At 38.2% G+C, this 19,582-nt stretch overlaps 1 protein-coding gene across 1 annotated transcript in view; it reads left to right on the forward strand.

The window, feature by feature from the left end:
• loxhd1a (lipoxygenase homology PLAT domains 1a) overlaps positions 1-18,973 on the forward strand; it is a 43,630-nt gene extending 24,657 nt beyond the window's left edge. Inside the window, exons 19-42 of the mRNA XM_065243717.1 lie at positions 1,848-2,024; positions 2,115-2,253; positions 2,486-2,637; positions 6,159-6,292; positions 6,593-6,744; positions 6,947-7,051; positions 7,138-7,266; positions 7,945-8,109; positions 10,095-10,276; positions 10,382-10,498; positions 10,601-10,763; positions 10,846-10,997; positions 11,434-11,643; positions 11,757-11,883; positions 13,231-13,436; positions 13,567-13,752; positions 13,838-13,965; positions 14,049-14,166; positions 14,254-14,431; positions 15,831-16,016; positions 16,332-16,502; positions 17,549-17,678; positions 17,773-17,928; positions 18,003-18,973. Coding sequence (XP_065099789.1) covers positions 1,848-2,024; positions 2,115-2,253; positions 2,486-2,637; positions 6,159-6,292; positions 6,593-6,744; positions 6,947-7,051; positions 7,138-7,266; positions 7,945-8,109; positions 10,095-10,276; positions 10,382-10,498; positions 10,601-10,763; positions 10,846-10,997; positions 11,434-11,643; positions 11,757-11,883; positions 13,231-13,436; positions 13,567-13,752; positions 13,838-13,965; positions 14,049-14,166; positions 14,254-14,431; positions 15,831-16,016; positions 16,332-16,502; positions 17,549-17,678; positions 17,773-17,928; positions 18,003-18,483 — 4,044 coding nt within the window. The 3' untranslated portion in view covers positions 18,484-18,973. The remainder of the gene's footprint in view (positions 1-1,847; positions 2,025-2,114; positions 2,254-2,485; positions 2,638-6,158; positions 6,293-6,592; positions 6,745-6,946; positions 7,052-7,137; positions 7,267-7,944; positions 8,110-10,094; positions 10,277-10,381; positions 10,499-10,600; positions 10,764-10,845; positions 10,998-11,433; positions 11,644-11,756; positions 11,884-13,230; positions 13,437-13,566; positions 13,753-13,837; positions 13,966-14,048; positions 14,167-14,253; positions 14,432-15,830; positions 16,017-16,331; positions 16,503-17,548; positions 17,679-17,772; positions 17,929-18,002) is intronic.
• Positions 18,974-19,582: the final 609 nt, after the last annotated feature.

The following is a 19,582-nucleotide window of genomic DNA, read 5'->3' on the forward strand; positions in this document are numbered from 1 at the left end:
ATACGGTAATTTAGGCGAGTTACGTTTGAAAGGTCAAACACTCAACAAAGCTTATTTTTTATCATATAACTGTGGTATTTAACATTACGTGAATGTAAAAGCGACCTCACAAGCACAATCGAAATATACAAAGTTATTGATAAGGATTTATTAGCCGCAGTTTAGATTCTGATGCACGCTTACTGTGTTGTATACGGTAATTTAGTCACGTCGAGTTTTGTTTCTACTTTAGTATACGTATTGTCATTTATGTGTATCATATTTAGCACCCAGAATCTTTTGTGGCTCAAACATATTTGTGTTCGGCTGCTATTTTTATCAAATTAATGTTTTTAAAACATTTGCCCACATGTAATGACGGGGAATGAAGCCGTCCAATCATAGCAGTGGGTGTTTACGTCCAGGTCTTCAATGCGGCCCGCCCCTTCAAACGAACCATTTCTCCAGAGAGCCACTAATCCATGTTACAAAATAGCCTATTACTTATTGATTTTGATGTTTTTGAATGTAAAAACCACGCGGACATCATAAGTAGACATCAGGCAACAGTATAAAACAGGGATGGGCAACTTCGGTCCTGGAGGGCCGGTGTCCTGCAGAGTTTAGCTCCAACCATAATTAAACACACCTGAAGCAGCCAATTAAGGTTTTACTAAGCATTCTAGAAACTTTTGGGCAGGTGTGCTGAGGCAAGTTGGAGCTAAACTCTGCAGAACACTGGCCCTCCAGGACCGAAGTTGCTCATCCCTGGTATAAAACAATAAAATCGACAAATTCACCGCCCCTTTAAAGCAGGGCTTAAAAACGAAAAAAATTATCAATCGTTTCACTCCGAGCAGAATCGATATTTTAACGTTTCCGTTTTTACGTTCCTCATTGAACATTTACGTTCCGAAAACGGTTTACTTAGAAAAAATACCGGTTAATAACGTTATTTTAATTCAGGCTATACTTTAACAAATACATGCATACAGACTAATTTTCACACAAAAATAATAACATAACACATGATATAACTAAACTTCAACATTTCATTAATTGTTAAAACCACAAAAGAAATACCTGCATTCATTTTAAGTATAAACAGCTGAAAAAAACGACCCGTTTTCAACCATGTCTTTTACTGGTTGAAACCGCAGCATACTCTGCTGGATGTTTGTGTTAAATGTGCCTCTGTAAGTTACCTCAGTGATTCCCGGCTACTGTACTTCTCCCCCACATCCTTCAATATTGCAGACAGACTTGTTAAGACTAACGAATAATAACGAAAAGGAATTTCTTGGTGGCAACCCATCTAAAAAGTAATTGACAGTGGTATAAGTCCCCTGGGTTTTTTGAGTTACAGTTTGCATCTTCATATATCCAAGCAAGTTTTAACTTAAACATACCTCTGAACATTTGATGGGTAGCTTTGTGGTTGTTTAAGACAAATGCTATCGGGCCGGAGACTCGATGACTGCTGCGCGGGCATTTCACTCACGCTATGTGTCTGTCAAAGTCACTCACGCTTGATGCGTCAAAGTCACATGTTGTACTGTTCAAATCATGATTGGTCACTGATAAGTACAATATTAAAGAAAACGATAAAATAACGTTATTAACCGGTTAATGGTCATTTTAAATAAACGTTTCTGTTCAGAACGATTAAAATTGATTTCGTTTTAGTTTTCGATTTTGTTCCTGTTAAAATTTCGTTCGTTTCCGGTTTCCGTTTTCGTTCCTTGAACCGGTTCAGAGCCCTGCTTTAAAGCCACAATATGTAAGATTTTCACCAGTAGAGGTCGCTATTTTACAGCATGAATCTGAAAAGTCGTGTTTGGAGAGACAGCTCTTTTTGGTTGTTTTAGATCGAGGCTTTAGATGTGGGGCGGGTCTATAAGATCCGGATCGGGCATGATGGAACTGGAGTTGGACCTGGATGGTTCCTGGAGAAGGTGGATGTGAAGCGGTTGGTCATGGCAATGGTGAAACCGGAGAAGAAAGAGGAGGACAAAAAAGACAAGAAGAAGAAAAAGAAGAAAAAGGTGAAATCATTTGACACAAACTCTCTGTAAATGAGACCCATCCAAAGTGTCTGTCCTGTATTGGTCTGTCTATCTGTCCGTCACTCATAGGAGGAAGAGGAGCTTCCAGGTGAACTACGAGAGGTTGTTAAAACCTACAGCTTCCCGTGTGACCGATGGCTCGCTCGTGGTGAAGAAGATGGAGAGATACTCGTAGAGCTGCGTGCTGAAGACTACGAAGATTTGGAAGGTAAAGAAAGATGTGAGGAAATTTTATGCTTCACTAAAAAATAAGTACAATGAAAGTGACATGTTTTATAGGAATACCGTGCTATTCTTTTAGGCACCTTTAAGCATAAACATTACGTTTAAAAGGTTATAAACATACATTTAGTCAGTTGTGTTTAAACAATTAATACTGGGTGTTTAAATGAATTATATACAGAGTTAAAGTGCTCACTGAGAATATGTGTGTGTTTTAGAGAACACATATGAGGTCCATGTGTTTACCGGCACTATGATGGGAGCTGGAACAGATGCAGGTGTTTACGTCAACATATATGGGGAAATGGGCGACACAGGCGAGAGAAAACTACGCAAGTCAAACCATCTGAACAAGTTTGAGCGAGGACAGGTGAATGCAACAGACTGAGTTAGACAGACAGACTGAGACAGACAGACAGACAGACAGATTGAGAAAGACTTTCAGACAAACTGAGAAAGAAAGACTCTGACAGACTGACGAAGACAGACAGAAAAATGACAGACAGATTGACAAAAGACAGACAGGCTGACAAAAGAAAGACAGACCAATAAATGACAGACATACTGACAAATGACAGACAGACGGACAAAAGACAAACAGACCAACAAATGACAGACAGACTGATAAATGATAGACATACTGACAAATGACATAAATACCGTCAAAGGACAGACATACTGACAAATGACAGACAGACCGACAATTGACAGGCATACTGACAAATGACAGAAATACCGACAAATGACAGACAGACCAAGAAATGACAGACATACTGACAAATGACAGACAGAACAATAAATGACAGACATACTGACAAATGACAGACAGACGGACAAAAGACAAACAAACCAACAAATGACAGACAGACTGATAAATGACAGGCATACTGACAAATGACAGAAATACTGACAAATGACAGACATACTGACAAATGGCAGACAGACCGACAAATAACAGACATACTGACAAATGACAGACAGAACAATAAATGACAGACATACTGACAAATGACAGACAGACGGACAAAAGCCAAACAAACCAACAAATGACAGACAGACTGATAAATGACAGACATACTGAAAAATGACATAAATACCGACAAATGACAGACAGACCGACAAATGACAGACATACTGACAAATGACAGACAGACGGACAAAAGACAAACAAACCAACAAATGACAGACAGACTGATAAATGACAGGCATACTGACAAATGACAGACATACTGACAAATGACAGACAGAACAATAAATGACAGACATACTGACAAATGACAGACAGACGGACAAAAGACAAACAGACCAACAAATGACAGACAGACCGACAAATGACAGACATACTGACAAATGACAGACAGAACAATAAATGACAGACATACTGACAAATGACAGACAGACGGACAAAAGACAAACAGACCAACAAATGACAGACAGACTGATAAATGACAGACAGACCGACAGATGACAGACATACTGACAAATGACAGACAGAACAATAAATGACAGACATACTGAGAAATGACAGACAGATGTACAAAAGACAAACAGACCAACAAATGACAGACAGACTGATAAATGACAGACATACTGACAAATGACAGACAGAACAATAAATGACAGACATACTGACAAATGACAATCCTACTGACAAATGAATGACAGACCAATTAATGACAGACATACTGACAAATGACAGACAGACGGACAAAAGACAAACAGACCAACAAATGACAGACAGACTGATAAATGACAGACATACTGACAAATTACAGAAATACCGACAAATTACAGAAATACTGACAAATTACAGAAATACCGTCAAATTACAGAAATACCGACAAATTACAGAAATACCGACAAATGACAGACAGACCAACAAATGACAGACAGACTGATAAATGACAGACAGACCGACAAATTACAGAAATACCGACAAATGACAGACAGACCAACAAATGACAGACAGACTGATAAATGACAGACAGACCGACAAATGACAGACATATTGAAAAATGACAGACAGAACAATAAATGACAGACAGACTGATAAATGACAGACATACTGACAAATGACATAAATACCGACAAATTACAGAAATACCGACAAATGACAGACAGACCAACAAATGACAGACATACTGACAAATGACAGACAAAAGACAAACAGACCAACAAATGACAGACAGACTGATAAATGACAGACATACTGACAAATGACATAAATACCGACAAATGACAGACATACTGACAAATGACAGGCATACTGACAAATGACAGAAATACCGACAAATGACAGACAGACCAACAAATGACAGACAGACTGATAAATGACAGACAGACCGACAAATGACAGACATATTGAAAAATGACAGACAGAACAATAAATGACAGACAGACTGATAAATGACAGTCATACTGACAAATGACATAAATACCGACAAATTACAGAAATACCGACAAATGACAGACAGACCAACAAATGACAGACATACTGACAAATGACAGACAAAAGACAAACAGACCAACAAATGACAGACAGACTGATAAATGACAGACATACTGACAAATGACATAAATACCGACAAATGACAGACATACTGACAAATGACAGGCATACTGACAAATGACAGAAATACCGACAAATGACAGACAGACCAACAAATGACAGACATACTGACAAATGACAGACAGAATGATAAATGACAGACATACTGACAAATGACAGACAGACAGACAGACCAACAAATGACAGACATACTGACAAATGACAGACTGACAAAAGACAGACATACTGACAAATGACAGACAGAACAACAAATGACAAGAAGACTGACAAGTGACAGACATACTGACAAATGACAGACAGACCAACAAATGACAGACATACTGACAAAAGACAGACAGACTGACAAAAGACAGACAAACTGACAAATGACAGACAGAACAACAAATGACAGACATACTGACAAATGGCGGACAGACTGACAAAAGACAGACAGACCAACAAATGACAGACATACTGACAAAAGACAGACAGACTGACAAATGATGGACAGACTGACAAAAGACAGACAGACCAACAAATGACAGACATACTGACAAATGACAGACAAAAGACAAACAGACCAACAAATGACAGGCATACTTACAAATGACAGAAATACCGACAAATGACAGACAGACCAACAAATGACAGACATACTGACAAATGACAGACATACTGACAAATGACGGACAGACTGACAAAAGACAGACAGACCAACAAATGACAGGCATACTGACAAATGACAGAAATACCGACAAATGACAGACAGACCAACAAATGACAGACATACTGACAAATGACAGACAGAACGATAAATGACAGACATACTGACAAATGACCGACAGACAGACAGACAGACCAACAAATGACAGACATACTGACAAATGACAGACTGACAAAAGACAGACATACTGACAAATGACAGACAGAACAACAAATGACAAGAAGACTGACAAGTGACAGACATACTGACAAATGACAGACAGACCAACAAATGACAGACATACTGACAAAAGACAGACAGACTGACAAAAGACAGACATACTGACAAATGACAGACAGAACAACAAATGACAGACATACTGACAAATGACGGACAGACTGACAAAAGACAGACATACTGACAAATGACAGACAGAACAATAAATGACAGACAGACTGACAAATGACAGACAGACAGAAAAAAAGACATACTGACAAAGGACAGACAGACCGACAAAGGACAGAAATACTGACAAAAGACAGACACATGCACAGGCCTGTTTTAAAACACACAGAAATGACCTGAACAGTATTTAGAGTAAATCACACACTTATGTTCAGAATTTGTGGATCTTTTTTAGGAGGACGTGTTCACCATAATGGGGATGGATCTGGGACTGTTGAAGAAACTGAGGATTCGTCATGACAACAAGCAAGCGAACGCTGCGTGGTACCTTGACCGTGTTGAGATCTTTGATACAAAAGAGGAAACCATGTGAGTTGACATTACCAATATCTTGCATTTAGTGTCTAACGTTGCTGTTTGAGCATAAACAACTTCTGCAAAGTTACAACGCTCAAAGTTCCCCCCCTAAAATCAGCTTCAGAATCCTCTTATTGAGGAGAAATAAAATCGACCCAAATGAAAACATTGACAGATAACTTGGTCTTTAATTTTTTAGTATTTGGGCTTCAATGTTGAAGAACTTTATTAAAAATGTTTCAAATCTCTGACTTGATTGAGACTTTATTTTGGCAAATATGTTAAAAAGATCTAATTTGTGCCGCATTTCAGGTATTTCTTCCCCTGTCAGCGTTGGCTGGCGGTGGATGAAGATGATGGACAGTTGGGTCGTGAGTTAGTGCCTGTGGATGAGGCCTTCATGAGGAGAGATGAAGATGATGATGACGAGTCGTCACCCGCTCAGCTCGGTCTAGAGCAAAAAGGTTTTTAAGCATTAACCATGCGTTTAGCTTGCGTGCAGGTAGTTCACTTGTAAAAGTGCATCCTGCATAAAGTCATTTATAGTGCACTACATTACTTTGCATTCTTAAGTGTGAACACCTTCCTCAGGATATTTTTTTAAGAGTTTATTAAGAATGCAAACTGGGGCAATGTATTAATGTTACCGTGTATGTCTGTGTATAGCCATGTCAACCACGTTTACAATGAGAGTTAAAACCGGAGAGAAGCAGTATGCTGGAACCGATGCAAATGTTTTTGCTATTCTTTACGGAAGCAAAGATGACACAGGTAACCATAGAAATGTGTAGCCCAACATCTATGTTAATAATATCAGACGTTAGGCTACAGAAACTCTTTGTGTGTGTTTATATCAGGTATCATCAATCTAAAGGCTTCAAAGAACCACAAGAATAAATTTGAGCAGGGAATGATCGAGGAGTTTACAATAGAGGCTGTGGACCTCGGAAAACTCAAGAGGATCAGGATTGGACATGACAATGCAGGTACACATGTGAAATTATTGCAAACACCTGTACGAATATTTTTCACACACTGAATGAAGACTTTGAATGAAGATTTTGCATGCATTTGCTGTCCTGTGTATGAATCTATCAGAGTATTTATGTTGTGTTGTGTGTTTGTGTGTTTACACTGTAACGAATCGCTGTTCTTTTTACAGCAAAAAACAGAAGTAATTTTTGCAATATATTCTTAAAACAGTGATATTTATACAGTAGTTTTATAGTTAAATAAATAACAGTGGGTTAGAAACTGAATGTATACACAATAAATAAAAGGATATACAAAAATATACATTTTTTTTTTTTAGAAATAAACTGTAGGGTTTCTGTATGTACACAGGTAAACTTGTGTACTGTATATACTGTAGGATCAGGGTTATATATACATATAATATACAGTATATATTATTTATGTTCATGCAGTATATCTATCTCTTTTCTTGTTAGTTGTTTTTGTAATATGTTCTTGTCCTAATGGTTTATGACAGTTTTCTTCTCTTTGCTGAATCCTCAGTACACGTGAGATTGGTGTAAATCTTACAGACAATTACTTACAGTGTACGTGTGTGTATGTAAATGTGTGGATGTGGATATGGATGTGAATGTGTGTATGTGGATATGGATGTTTTTGTGTATGTGTGTGTGTTTGTTTTGTCTCAGGTGGATCTCCAGGCTGGTTTCTGGACTGGGTGGAGATCGACGCTCCATCTCTTGGACAGCTCTTGCGGTTCCCCTGCGGCCGTTGGTTGGATAAAGGAGAGGATGATGGTGCAATTGTCAGAGACCTTTACCCTAATGAACTACAAACAGAACTATACACACCCTGTATGAGACACACACACACAAAAAACTATGTAAAAAATACACATTACGTTATATACATGTATATGTATATAGGGCTGTCACAATGATTAAATAATCATCTCATTGCAATTGTTTGACCTCATTGTGATGATTTCAAATCACCACAATGATTGCACATCTCTCTAAAAAACACAAGGGGGAGCTGCAGCACCTGTATTAACGAGACTGTATCAGATGGTGCTCCTTAACTGACAGTGTCAAATGTCAAAGCCATTCAATACAGTGGGAAAAATAGCATTTAAAGGGGTCATATCATGAAAATTTGACTTTTCCCGTGTTTATGTGCTATAATTGGGTCCCCAGTGCTTCTATCAACCTAGAAAATTTGATAAAGATGGCAAAAAGCATGTTATAATAAATTATCTGTGAGGTATTTTGAGCTAAAACCTCACATACGCACTCTGGGGACAACAAAGATTTATTTTACATCTTAAAAAATCTCATAATATGACCCCATCGAATTTGCAACATAAAGTCACCCAACACCAAATGTTAAAGACTGAGAGCATGACAAGACCCATGAAAGATGTGACTAAAAATCAGAGCTCCCCCCCAAAAAAAAAAAAAAAAATAGTATTTTGTTGTTGAGAAATAAATATAAATTTGTTTTCTCTGCAGAATTGAAGATCTGAAAACTCTTTTTTTTGTTATTTTGACCATGTTCTTCCCATTTAAATTTTCAGTAAATAAATGCAAATAAAAACATAATTTTTATTAAGAATTTGGCAGAAAATCTGTTGGTAGTTGACAGAATGAAACAAAAATAACCATTTTACTTTAAAAACATACCTAGTAAATAAATAGTACATAAATCTAGAAAAAAAATGAAATACATTTTTTGTTTAATTTTTTCCTCGGCTAGAAATATTATAAAACAAATCTCAATAAAGAAGAGAAGAGTTTCGTTGCAAAACGAGATAACTCCGTTTTTAACATTTTTGTCAAAACATGTTTATTATTATGTTCTCATGTTTTTTATTTTGTTTTATGGTGCTACTTAGCTGTATTTTTTAAGTTATGAAGGTTTAAATCAAAACAAACCAACTGCAGTTGAATTGACATTAATTGGAATGCACAACCAAAAACGAGATTTCTGAAAAAAAAAAAACTTTTTTGCAACGAAACTCTTCATAGAGGTTTTATCAGATTTATTATATACATATTATTTATAACTTATTAACACACCCGCTTAGTTAGATATCTGAATGGGGATTTTAAATTATTAATTATTTTAAGTATTGTTTAACTTAAAACCTAAAATATGTTTTATTGAGATGTGAATAATGTAATAAATAGTCACTGTTTTGGGTCTAAAACCATGGTTCATGTCCCCAAAAGGCCCTGTTTTAAAGATTTTGCTCATATCTAGGGCTGGTTTCGTCTCCAGGAATATATTTATGACCCTGGGCTACAAAACTATAAAGGTCATAAAGGGACATTTTGTGAAACTGAGATTTATACATTATCTGAAAGTAAAAAAAAGCTTTCTGATGATGTTCGGTTTGTTAGGATAGGAAAATATTTGGCCATTTTTGAAAATCTAGAATATGAGGGTGCAAAGAAAATCTAAATATTGAGAAAATTGTCTTTGAAGTTTTCCAAATTAAGTCCTTAGCAAACACATATTACTAATGATAAATACATATTTTATATAATTCTAGTAGGAAATGTACAAAATATGTTCATGAAACATGATCTTTACTTAATATCCTAATGATTTTTGGCATCAATTTTGACCCATACAATGCATTGTTGGCTATTGCTATGACTGGTAGCGGTCCAGGATCACATTTAAATACAGTAAGACAGAATAACAAACATGCTCTTAATGTAACAAAAAACTGTATATCATACTGTATCACTAACATAATATCTTAAGGTTATATAAATACACACATCTATATGTTTCAGCTGTATGTAATACATCCTCATTCTTTGTTTTACAGTTGTTCCCTACGAGATTAAATTCTTCACCAGTGATATATTTGCTGCCGGCACAGACGCAGACGTCTTCATCATCCTGTACGGACAAAATGGAGTGTGCACATCTCAGAAATCTCTCTGTGTTAATAAGAGAGAGAGAAGAATGTATTTTGAGCGGGGCGCAGAGGACATGTTCATTGTAGAGGTGAACATGGAGATAATTTTTATTGAAAATCGCTGGTCCTTTGCATGAAAAGCTAAAGTACTAAATTAATTTCCTAATGCTAATGAATATTCAACATATCTGCAGCTGGAGGATATCGGTGATATCATCGAGAAAATTCGTATCGGTCACGATAACCGTGGGGTGAATCCCGGCTGGCACTTGGACCGCGTAGAAATTCGTAGGCTGCTCCGGAAAGGAAAGGTGCTGAAGACTTTTTCTCATTGTATTGTAGCTAAACACAATAGTTTGCAGTTCAATCTAAGATATAAAGACTCAAACATGTTTGTGTGTCTGTATGTTTAGGGCTCTGAGACGGCCATATTTCCATGTGAGGGTTGGTTGGCTCGCTCCGAGGAGGACGGTGAGACGATTCGAGAGCTGGTACCTTCTGACATCATCGTCGAGAAACTATCACGAGATGGTACTCTTAAAGTCATAGAGACTGAGGTGGACGATGCACTGGAGAGTAAGTGTGTGTGTGTATATGAGCTAAATAATGAAGTTGAATAGGACAGATTTTGTATGTTTTGCATGTGTTTGTGTTGCAGTACACACATATACAGTGACAGTAACCACAGGGGACGTGTGCGGAGCAGGAACGGATGCCAATGTGTTCATCACTCTTTATGGAGACATGGGTGACACCGGAGAACGCAAGCTTAGCAAGTCAGAAAACAGCAACAAGTTTGAGAGAGGATCGGTGAGATGAATTAATGTCTGTCTTGAGTCAAATTACATAAGGAATCATTGAATCTGGTCCTTTGAATTATTCGAAAGTAATGCACACCCAAGGTGGTAATGCAGCAAGACGTGTGGGTGTGCATTATTTTTTTTTAAATTCAAAGTCAATTATTCCGCTTATACCACGGTTACCACAGACATTGGTAAGACATTGCTCTGGTGGTTATTTTAAAGGGACACACCACTTTAAAAAAAATATGCTCATTTTCCAGTTTTATTTTTTACCATTTTGGAATCCATTCAGCCGATCTCTGGGTCTGGCGGTACCACTTTTAGCATAGCTTAGCATAATCCATTGAATCCGATAAGACCATTAGCATCGCGGCTAAAATATAACCAAATAGTTTTGATATTTTTCCTACTGACTTTGAGTGCTGTTTTTTGATTTTGGTCAGGTGGACACGTTCACTTTGGAGGCCGTGGATCTGGGCCAGGTGTTTAAGCTCCGTATTCGCCATGACAACAGCATGCTGAGCGCTGATTGGTACCTGGAGCAGGTGGAAGTGTTGGACCAGGATACGGAGGAAGTGTTTCTGTTCTTGTGTGAGCGATGGCTCTCCCGTAAGCGAGAGGACAAACGGATCGACAGGGTCTTCTACGTTAAGGTCTGCCTGCATGTGTGCATGCGTGCACTCGTGCATGCATGCGTTAACAAATTGCGTAACGCATTCGTGTTGAGTATCAATGTATGTAGAGTGAGTGTACTGTATGTGTGTAGGGTTATGAGGGAGAGCGAGAAACCGCTTTCTGTCCGATTAAAAAAGTGCCGAATCTAGACAGCAACATGAACAAAAAGAACAAGAAACATCATTCAGAGGAGGATGAAGAAGAGGATGAAGAGTCACGTATGTACAACCAAAGACAGTCTCACCAAAGAGACATGAAACATTTGTGACGCAGTCTGTGAAAACCCAGCTAAATCATTTTTTGTGATTTAGGGCCAGATTTACTAAACGGGGCTTGAGAGCGCGATTCTAAAAAAACGCAGATGAGAGGTAAAATCTGCGGGTTATTTACTAAAAACATGCAAAATAAATAACACAGGCACAACAGCTCATTTCCAATATGACCAACGCTATCTACTAAGAGCAGTGCAAATTAATTCAGGGTCACAAATAAGCAGAGCTGATGCTCCTCAGGTGCGGGTGATCTACTGACGCCTGATGCGCTTGAGTTCAGCACCACAGACATCGCAGATAAAATTCAGGATGTGTAATCTCAGCTAACGAAGCCATAGTACACTGAAAAAAACTGGGGGACAAAAATAAAGGTTTAAAACACCTGCTATTGTGTGTCTTCTCATAGTGACCCCTTGTTTATTTCCTCCAGCAAATAAGTAATAACGTGGCTTGGCAAACAATATTTTCTTATATTATGTTCCTCTGGCATTCCAAATAAACTGTTATGTGTTAAAATATCCTCTGCCTTACACCACTCGCTCTCTGATCTCTGTGATGCCTCTCCATCAGCAACAATTGCAGCAATTTTAAGTGCAAAATGATTTAAGATGTGCTTTTTCTGCGTTAAATAATGGCGCAAATACCAGTTATATCACACGCACAAACATTAGTAAATTGCGTTGCATGAATCATTTAAATAATCTCCTTGCGTCTGAAAGGGAAACTCCTAGAAATGCATATGCAATAAGGTCAGTCGCAAAAATAACGCAAAATGATGGTTTGCGCTGGTGCAAGCTGTTAGTAAATCTGACCCTAAGTTTTCTCTAAATAATGGAAAGAGCAATCTGTGAAATATAACCTTGACAAACTTGAAATAGTGCTGAATCTTAAATAATTTTTATTTAAAGGAACAGTATGTAGGTTTGTGGCCAAAACTGGTATTGCAATCACAAAACTTGTGGCTAAAACTGGTACTGCAATCACACAACTAGTGGCCAATACACAAAATGACAACATAAACATCAGTTGAGGGCTGCAACTCCACTTTTTAAATGACAATATCCTGGCCGGACCACTGTTGAGAGTGATATAAGTATTTGAAATGAAAATGATTTCTTAATGTCTAGTGACATATCAGGGCCATTTTATGATTAATTGATATAAATTTCTTACATACTGTTCCTTTAACTACTACCAATTATTCAGAAAACCTTAGTGTGATTAAATATAAGGAGAATCATCTACACATTGTGTATAATGTGCGTGTGTGTGTGTGTGTGTGTGTGTGTTTAGTCATCCCGTACCACTTCACAGTCGCAACGGGTTTAGATCGGGATGCAGGGACGTCTAGCCGAGTATACGTCATCATCATCGGAAAGAAACACAAGAAGACGAAACACCTCTGGCTTGACTTTAAAGGAAAGAGCGGATTCCAGCCCGGGTCATTGGACTACTTCACCTGTTACGGAGCTGATGTCGGAGAGATCAAGAAAGTACAAGTGAGAGAGCGCAAAATATCATGGCAATAAAATGCATATCTTAAATTCGCTCGCTGTGGTAGATAAAAGTTTCTGGCGAATGCATGCATGTAAATAAATATAAATATGGTTGGATGTGTGTTGCGTGTAGCTGGGTCATGATGGGGCGACACCAGAGAGCTGTTGGCTGGTAGATGAACTGTCCGTAGAGGTCCCGACTAAAGGCGCACGATTTGTGTTCCCCTGTAAATGCTGGTTGGCCAAAGACAGAGGAGATGGACTCACCGCTCGTTTGCTAAATGTGCAGGACGCTGAAGCCGTCAACATTCCACTGAAGGTACCGGCAAAAAGCCCCCTTTCTCCAAACCTACGGCATTCGTTTTGTCTACCTGTGTTGATGTATCCATGGGTGTGTCTTGTAGGTCATCTATGAGGTCACGGTCACCACAGGTGACGTCCTGCACGCAGGTACAGATACACAGATTTACATGACTGTGTTTGGAATCCACGGCACATCAGAAGAGATGATACTGCCAAAATTAGAGGACCGGTACGTTAGAGTTTATATAAATGAATTGTAAAATGATTTTAGGTTTTCTTGGTTTTATTCTTCCCTTGTGTGTTTGTGTTAAGATTTGAACGTGGACAGACGGACACATTTAATCTGGAGATTGAGGACATCGCTCCTCTGAGGAAAATGAGAGTGCGTATAGACGGTACCGGAAGCCGACCGGATTGGTTTTTTGATAGGGTGAGAGAAAGAAAACGAAATGGTTTGGATCTTAAATATTAGACATCTGAGTGCTGTATTTATTTTCCCACGTCTCTATGTCTGTAGATTGAACTTCATAACCTTCAGACGGACGAGGTGTCGTTGTTTGTGTATGAGGAATGGCTGTCTCGCTCTTACGGGCCTAAGCGAACGCTCGTATGCGAGATGCCTGCCATTATAAATGATGAAGAAATGGTGGAGTACACAATTTACACCGTGTCTGTGAAAACCAGCGATGCAACCGGTACACGACGGTCTATGACTCGAGCAAAATTATTATTATTATTAACATGTTATTATAAATTAGTAAGTGTAATAGTTTTGTTTTCTGTTTTTGAAATCTTGATGGTTGAGCTTACTGGTGATATATATAGGGGGGAACCGGGGCGAAAGTAACGTGGGACTAGGGCTGTAACGATTAATTGTGTGTCCCATTAAAAATGCCTGTCTGAAATCGATTCAGAATCGATTTTAAATCGATTATGTGTTTCATGCACAGCTTGTCTGTGTATTACGGTGTTTTGGTCAGTACGAAGTCCTTATCAATCTAAAATCATTATGAGTCTGAGTCGATTATAACATAATCTTATAACTTTAAACAAAAACATTCAAAATATTCTTTATTATCATGAAAATACCTGAAAAAATTTGAAGAACAGAAATATAAATATCCTTATAGCCATTTCCTGGAATAGCGTTTGTAATGCTACTTCTTATGTGGCACAAAGGGAGTTTCTGCACGAGAGCGCCGCCTGTCTTTGGGATGTGCCGAGATTTCACCGTAATATAGTTTAAATTCATTCATTGAGAAAATGTGCATTTGCTCGATTAATCGTTACAGCCCTACATGGGACGAAAGTAACCCTTGTCAGAGCCAACAAATATTGCATTATTTCATTACCGTTTTGCGCGTGTAGGTCCAGAAAGCTGTTTTCAACCATGATAAGTAAATTCTTAAAGCTGTCATTTTTTCCCTATAACGTGTTGTGTTTCTGGTTTCATGTGTTACAGTACTGATCAATCTACAGATTATTTAGTGCTCTAACACATCCTGAAGATTGACTACTCTGAGTTTTTCAAAATAAAAGTAAATCGGTTTGAATGTCAGGAGTTTCTGCCGGGACGAAAGTAACACTTGTGTACAGTGAAAAAATGTTTTCCTTTCAACAATTCAAGTTTTCACTGTTGGGTTGCTTTGGAAACATTTTATGAGATTTAAAATGAAAATTATTAATTATTTTTTTGCAAAGATAAATGACAAAATATGTTTGCAGTTACATATAAACAAGAACATAGTCATGTTTATTTACTTAAAGCAAGTGTAACACAAAAATCTATCATGTTCTAGTCGTGTTACTTTTGACCCACCTGTGTGTTTCTTTCATCCGTGCTGACAGGGTTAAAAGTAACATTGGGCTACTTATGTATGTTCAAAGTGAAATTATACTTAAGCCGTTTTATATATGAATTATATCAAATTTCACCTGGTATTGATAGACCACACTTGTGAGTTACCATTGCAAAAATATATATCTGTCTAAAACATAATTTTTTTTAAATTAAGTTTTTCTGAAAAGTGGTACTTTCACCCCTGCTCTCCCCTACTATAGATCATAACGTATGTTTGTTGTCGTTTTCTTTAGGGGCGGGGACTGATGCTAACGTGTGGATGATTATTTTCGGTGAAAACGGCGACACTGGAACGCTCGCCCTGAAAGAGAGCGGCAACACAAACAAGTTTGAGCGCAAACAGACAGACACGTTTCGTTTCCCAGACATCCTGAGCTTGGGCGAGCTCTCGAAAGTACGGGTTTGGCACGACAACTCGGGTGAGCCAATCAGAGCACTTTTACAACACCTCTGAGCCAATCAAATCACAACCAAAAAGGGAACAAGTTGTTTTTTAATTCAGTCTCAGTAAAATGTACATGCATTAAATCAGCCGTTTGAAATGAATCAAACATGTGATTCAAAGAGTGAAACAATTAAGTATTGCAGCAGATGATGTAATTGAATCAAGTGACGTAGAATAAATGAGTGATTATTATTTATTCTTTATAAATAAATACGTTTAACTTGATGAATTTTCATTGGTGTTTAAAGGTGTATATAACAAGCTGTATTTATTGTATGTGTGTTAACAGGTGCGGCTTCTGGCTGGCACCTTGAGTATGTGGAAGTACATGACGACATCATGGGGAAGAAATTTCGTTTCCAGTGTGACCGTTGGCTCGCCAAGAATGATGATGATGGACAGATAATGAGAGAGCTGCCGTGTGCCAACAATGATGCACTGGATTTCGATGAGAAAACCAGTGAGACACTAATACACACACATTTAAAACTTGATTTTCAAGAAAAAAATCTCAGTATTCTTGTCTTGTTTTCAGTAAAAATATCAAAAATTTTGTAAATTGAGATTTTTTTTCTTGATGAGCAAAACGACCCAAGAAAATAAGTCTAGTTTTTAGACCAAAAATATCAAATTTAAGTGATTTTGTGCATAAAACAAGCAAAAAAATCTGCCAATGGGGTAGGCAAATTTTTCTTGATTATTTTTTTTATTTAGTGTTTAGGAAAAAATTTCAAAAAAAAAATTTCTAACGCCATTGGCAGATTTTTTGGCTTGTTTTATGCACAAAATCACTTAAATTTGTTAATTTTGGTCTAAAATCTAGACTTATTTTCTTGGGTCGTTTTGCTGATCAAGAAAAAGCATCTTAATGTAAGAATTTTTTTATATTTTTACTGAAAACAGGACAAAAATACTAAGTTTTTTTGCAGTGCAAAGCTCATAAAATAAAACAAAAAAACATATTTTTTGTTAATCTGTAATACCGTGATTATCCACTAGATCCACTTACCAATTTATGAAAAAAATGGAAGCCAAAACGTTATTTACTCATTTTAAACTCTGTGTATGCTTTGATAATCTTTCTGAATCTGATCTCTAACAAAATACTTTGACAAAAATGCAATTATTTCAGTTTTTTGCTTTTAAAAATGTAAAAGTTAATAGTTAATAATTTTTAATTAAAAATATAGATAGGTTGAAAGTTTTTTTCCCGTTTTGTTTGTTTGTTTGAAAGCAGAGGGTCTGTTCTTTCATTTGATATATTTGTATGTTTATATATTTTTAGAAAAAAAAATTCCTGGAAGGCATTTTGTGAAACTTTTGTGAAAATCACAAAAAATGCTTGCGGGCAACTTTAAAAAAAATGGCTGGCGGGGAATGAGTTCAAAGCAAATTCACAGAAATTAATATTAATTGAAATTTAAGTCGTGATAATAATATGATATGGCGTCTCTCGGCTTCCGTACTAATCGGTTAAGTAATGGCATTTTCTTTTGCCTCCTACAGAATATGAGATTCAAGTAACCACAGATGATGCAGAGACCAAAGAGAACGCCTGGATTGTTCTGGAAGGAAAGAAAGGACGTTCGAAAGAGTTTGTGCTGGAGAACTCATCGAAGAAGAAACGCTTTTTACGGCAAGTCGTCTTTCAATGTTTATTTGCCTGTCACTTTCAAAGAGCCTGATTTCCTATGGATTTTGTGTTACATTGGTTGAATGTGTGTTTATAGCGGCAGTACAGACCGCTTTGAGTTCTCCTCTAAGGAACTGGGTGACATCGCTGGTATCTGTCTGGGACACATCCCTAAAGACGGTAAGAAGGTCAAAGCCGAGGCCTTCTGGACTGTGAAAGAGGTCGTTGTCACAGAAAAGGAGCTGGGCAACCGGTCAGTGAGCCTTTTACGGTCATATATCATAGTTTGAATTTTTTGAATTTTCTTACCCGTGCTTTGTCATTCAGGTATATCTTTCAATGTAACGCCGCCATCCCTCTTTCCTCCAAACGTGATGAGTTCCAGACTTTCGAGTGCACGAAGTTCATCGAGAGTTTCGTCAGCAAGGCCCAGAGCCTCGTGCCCGTGAAATACGAGATCATCGTCATCACAGGTGACGAGAAAGGCGCGGGCACCGACGCCAACGTCTTCATCACTGTCTTCGGCACCAACGGCGATTCCGGTCGAAGGCAACTTCGCCAGAAATTCCGAAATCTGTTTGAGCGCGGGAAGACGAACCGGTTTATTCTGGAGCTGTTGGACATGGGCGATCTGCTCCGAGTGTGCATGGAGCACGATAACTCCGGACTCAGCCCCGGTTGGCTCCTGAGCAGAATTGAGATCACAAACACGGCCAACGGAGTGACGACGGTCTTCGCGTGTGGGAAATGGTTCGATAAGAAAAAGTCAGATGGGAGAATAAAGCGCGTGATCTATCCGAAATATTGACATTTAATCAGACGATCAATCAATGTTTCCATCGTTGTTAGCATACGACATGCTCATTGTATCATCTGTGTGTCACATAAAGGTGAAGTGTGTCTTTTTTGGATGTCCAGGGGCCCAAATTTATAAAAAATGTACGTAGAAATCGTCCTACTGTACAATTTTTTTTCCAAAAGTGCATACGTGTGATTCATACAACGTACGTACGCTAGAGGTCTTCACAGGTCTACTTTGATCCGAAAACCCGAGAGGGTTCAGGTCTTAAAGATTCCCAAGTGCCTCCGACACGGGTTGGGTATAATATTAGCAGCCTTGGGTCATTTAAAATAATAGTTTTTGCCGTAAAGACCCAAACTATCTTGCGTGTGTGCATCGAGTCTATTTCCAACCCCTCATCTGTATGCCAAGAAAGCTGGCAACATTGTGTGGCTGGTGGTAGGTTTATTTTCTATTTTCTTTCTAAATGCACATTTTAGTGGTTACCTTGGTACCTGGGTTCCTAAAAAAAAAGATGTATGCATGTCAGGTAAAATGTGATTTGGGTAATTTTGGGTCGCGCACATTTCTTTGGAGCTGAGAATACCTCTAGCGTGCACACAGAAAACGCGTACACCTGTCTTTCAGGTGCAAAATATAGGTTGCAAATGATCTTGAAATTGTGCGGAGTTGAACCGTTTTAGATCTCCGCCTAGCAAATGATGCCTAATTAATTGCATTGACATTGAAGAGCACCTGTCAACGTCCAAATCCTTTATGAACGGGAAGAACGACTTATTTTTCCAAAAACCTGCAGCACAAGCAAAAGTGCATATGTCTACTGTTTTTATAAATACAAATTTTGCTGTGGATTTTTGCATACGATCAAATCTCTGATTTTCACAGCATTACTGTGGATTCACACCAGCCGCGGAAGAGGCGGCAAGCGCGGATGATTTACATGTTAAGTCAATGCAAACACGCGATTAGGCATCCTGCGGCGCGGTACACGCGGTAGCCGCGGCGCGGATGTCGCGGAACGCGCGGAAGGCGCGGGGCGTTCCGCGCGAATTGAGCGTTGCCGCGGGAAACGCGCGAGTTCAAAAATCTGAACTTTGGCGGAATT

This window comes from Paramisgurnus dabryanus, chromosome 18 (assembly GCF_030506205.2).
Source record: "Paramisgurnus dabryanus chromosome 18, PD_genome_1.1, whole genome shotgun sequence".
Taxonomy (NCBI): domain Eukaryota; kingdom Metazoa; phylum Chordata; class Actinopteri; order Cypriniformes; family Cobitidae; genus Paramisgurnus; species Paramisgurnus dabryanus.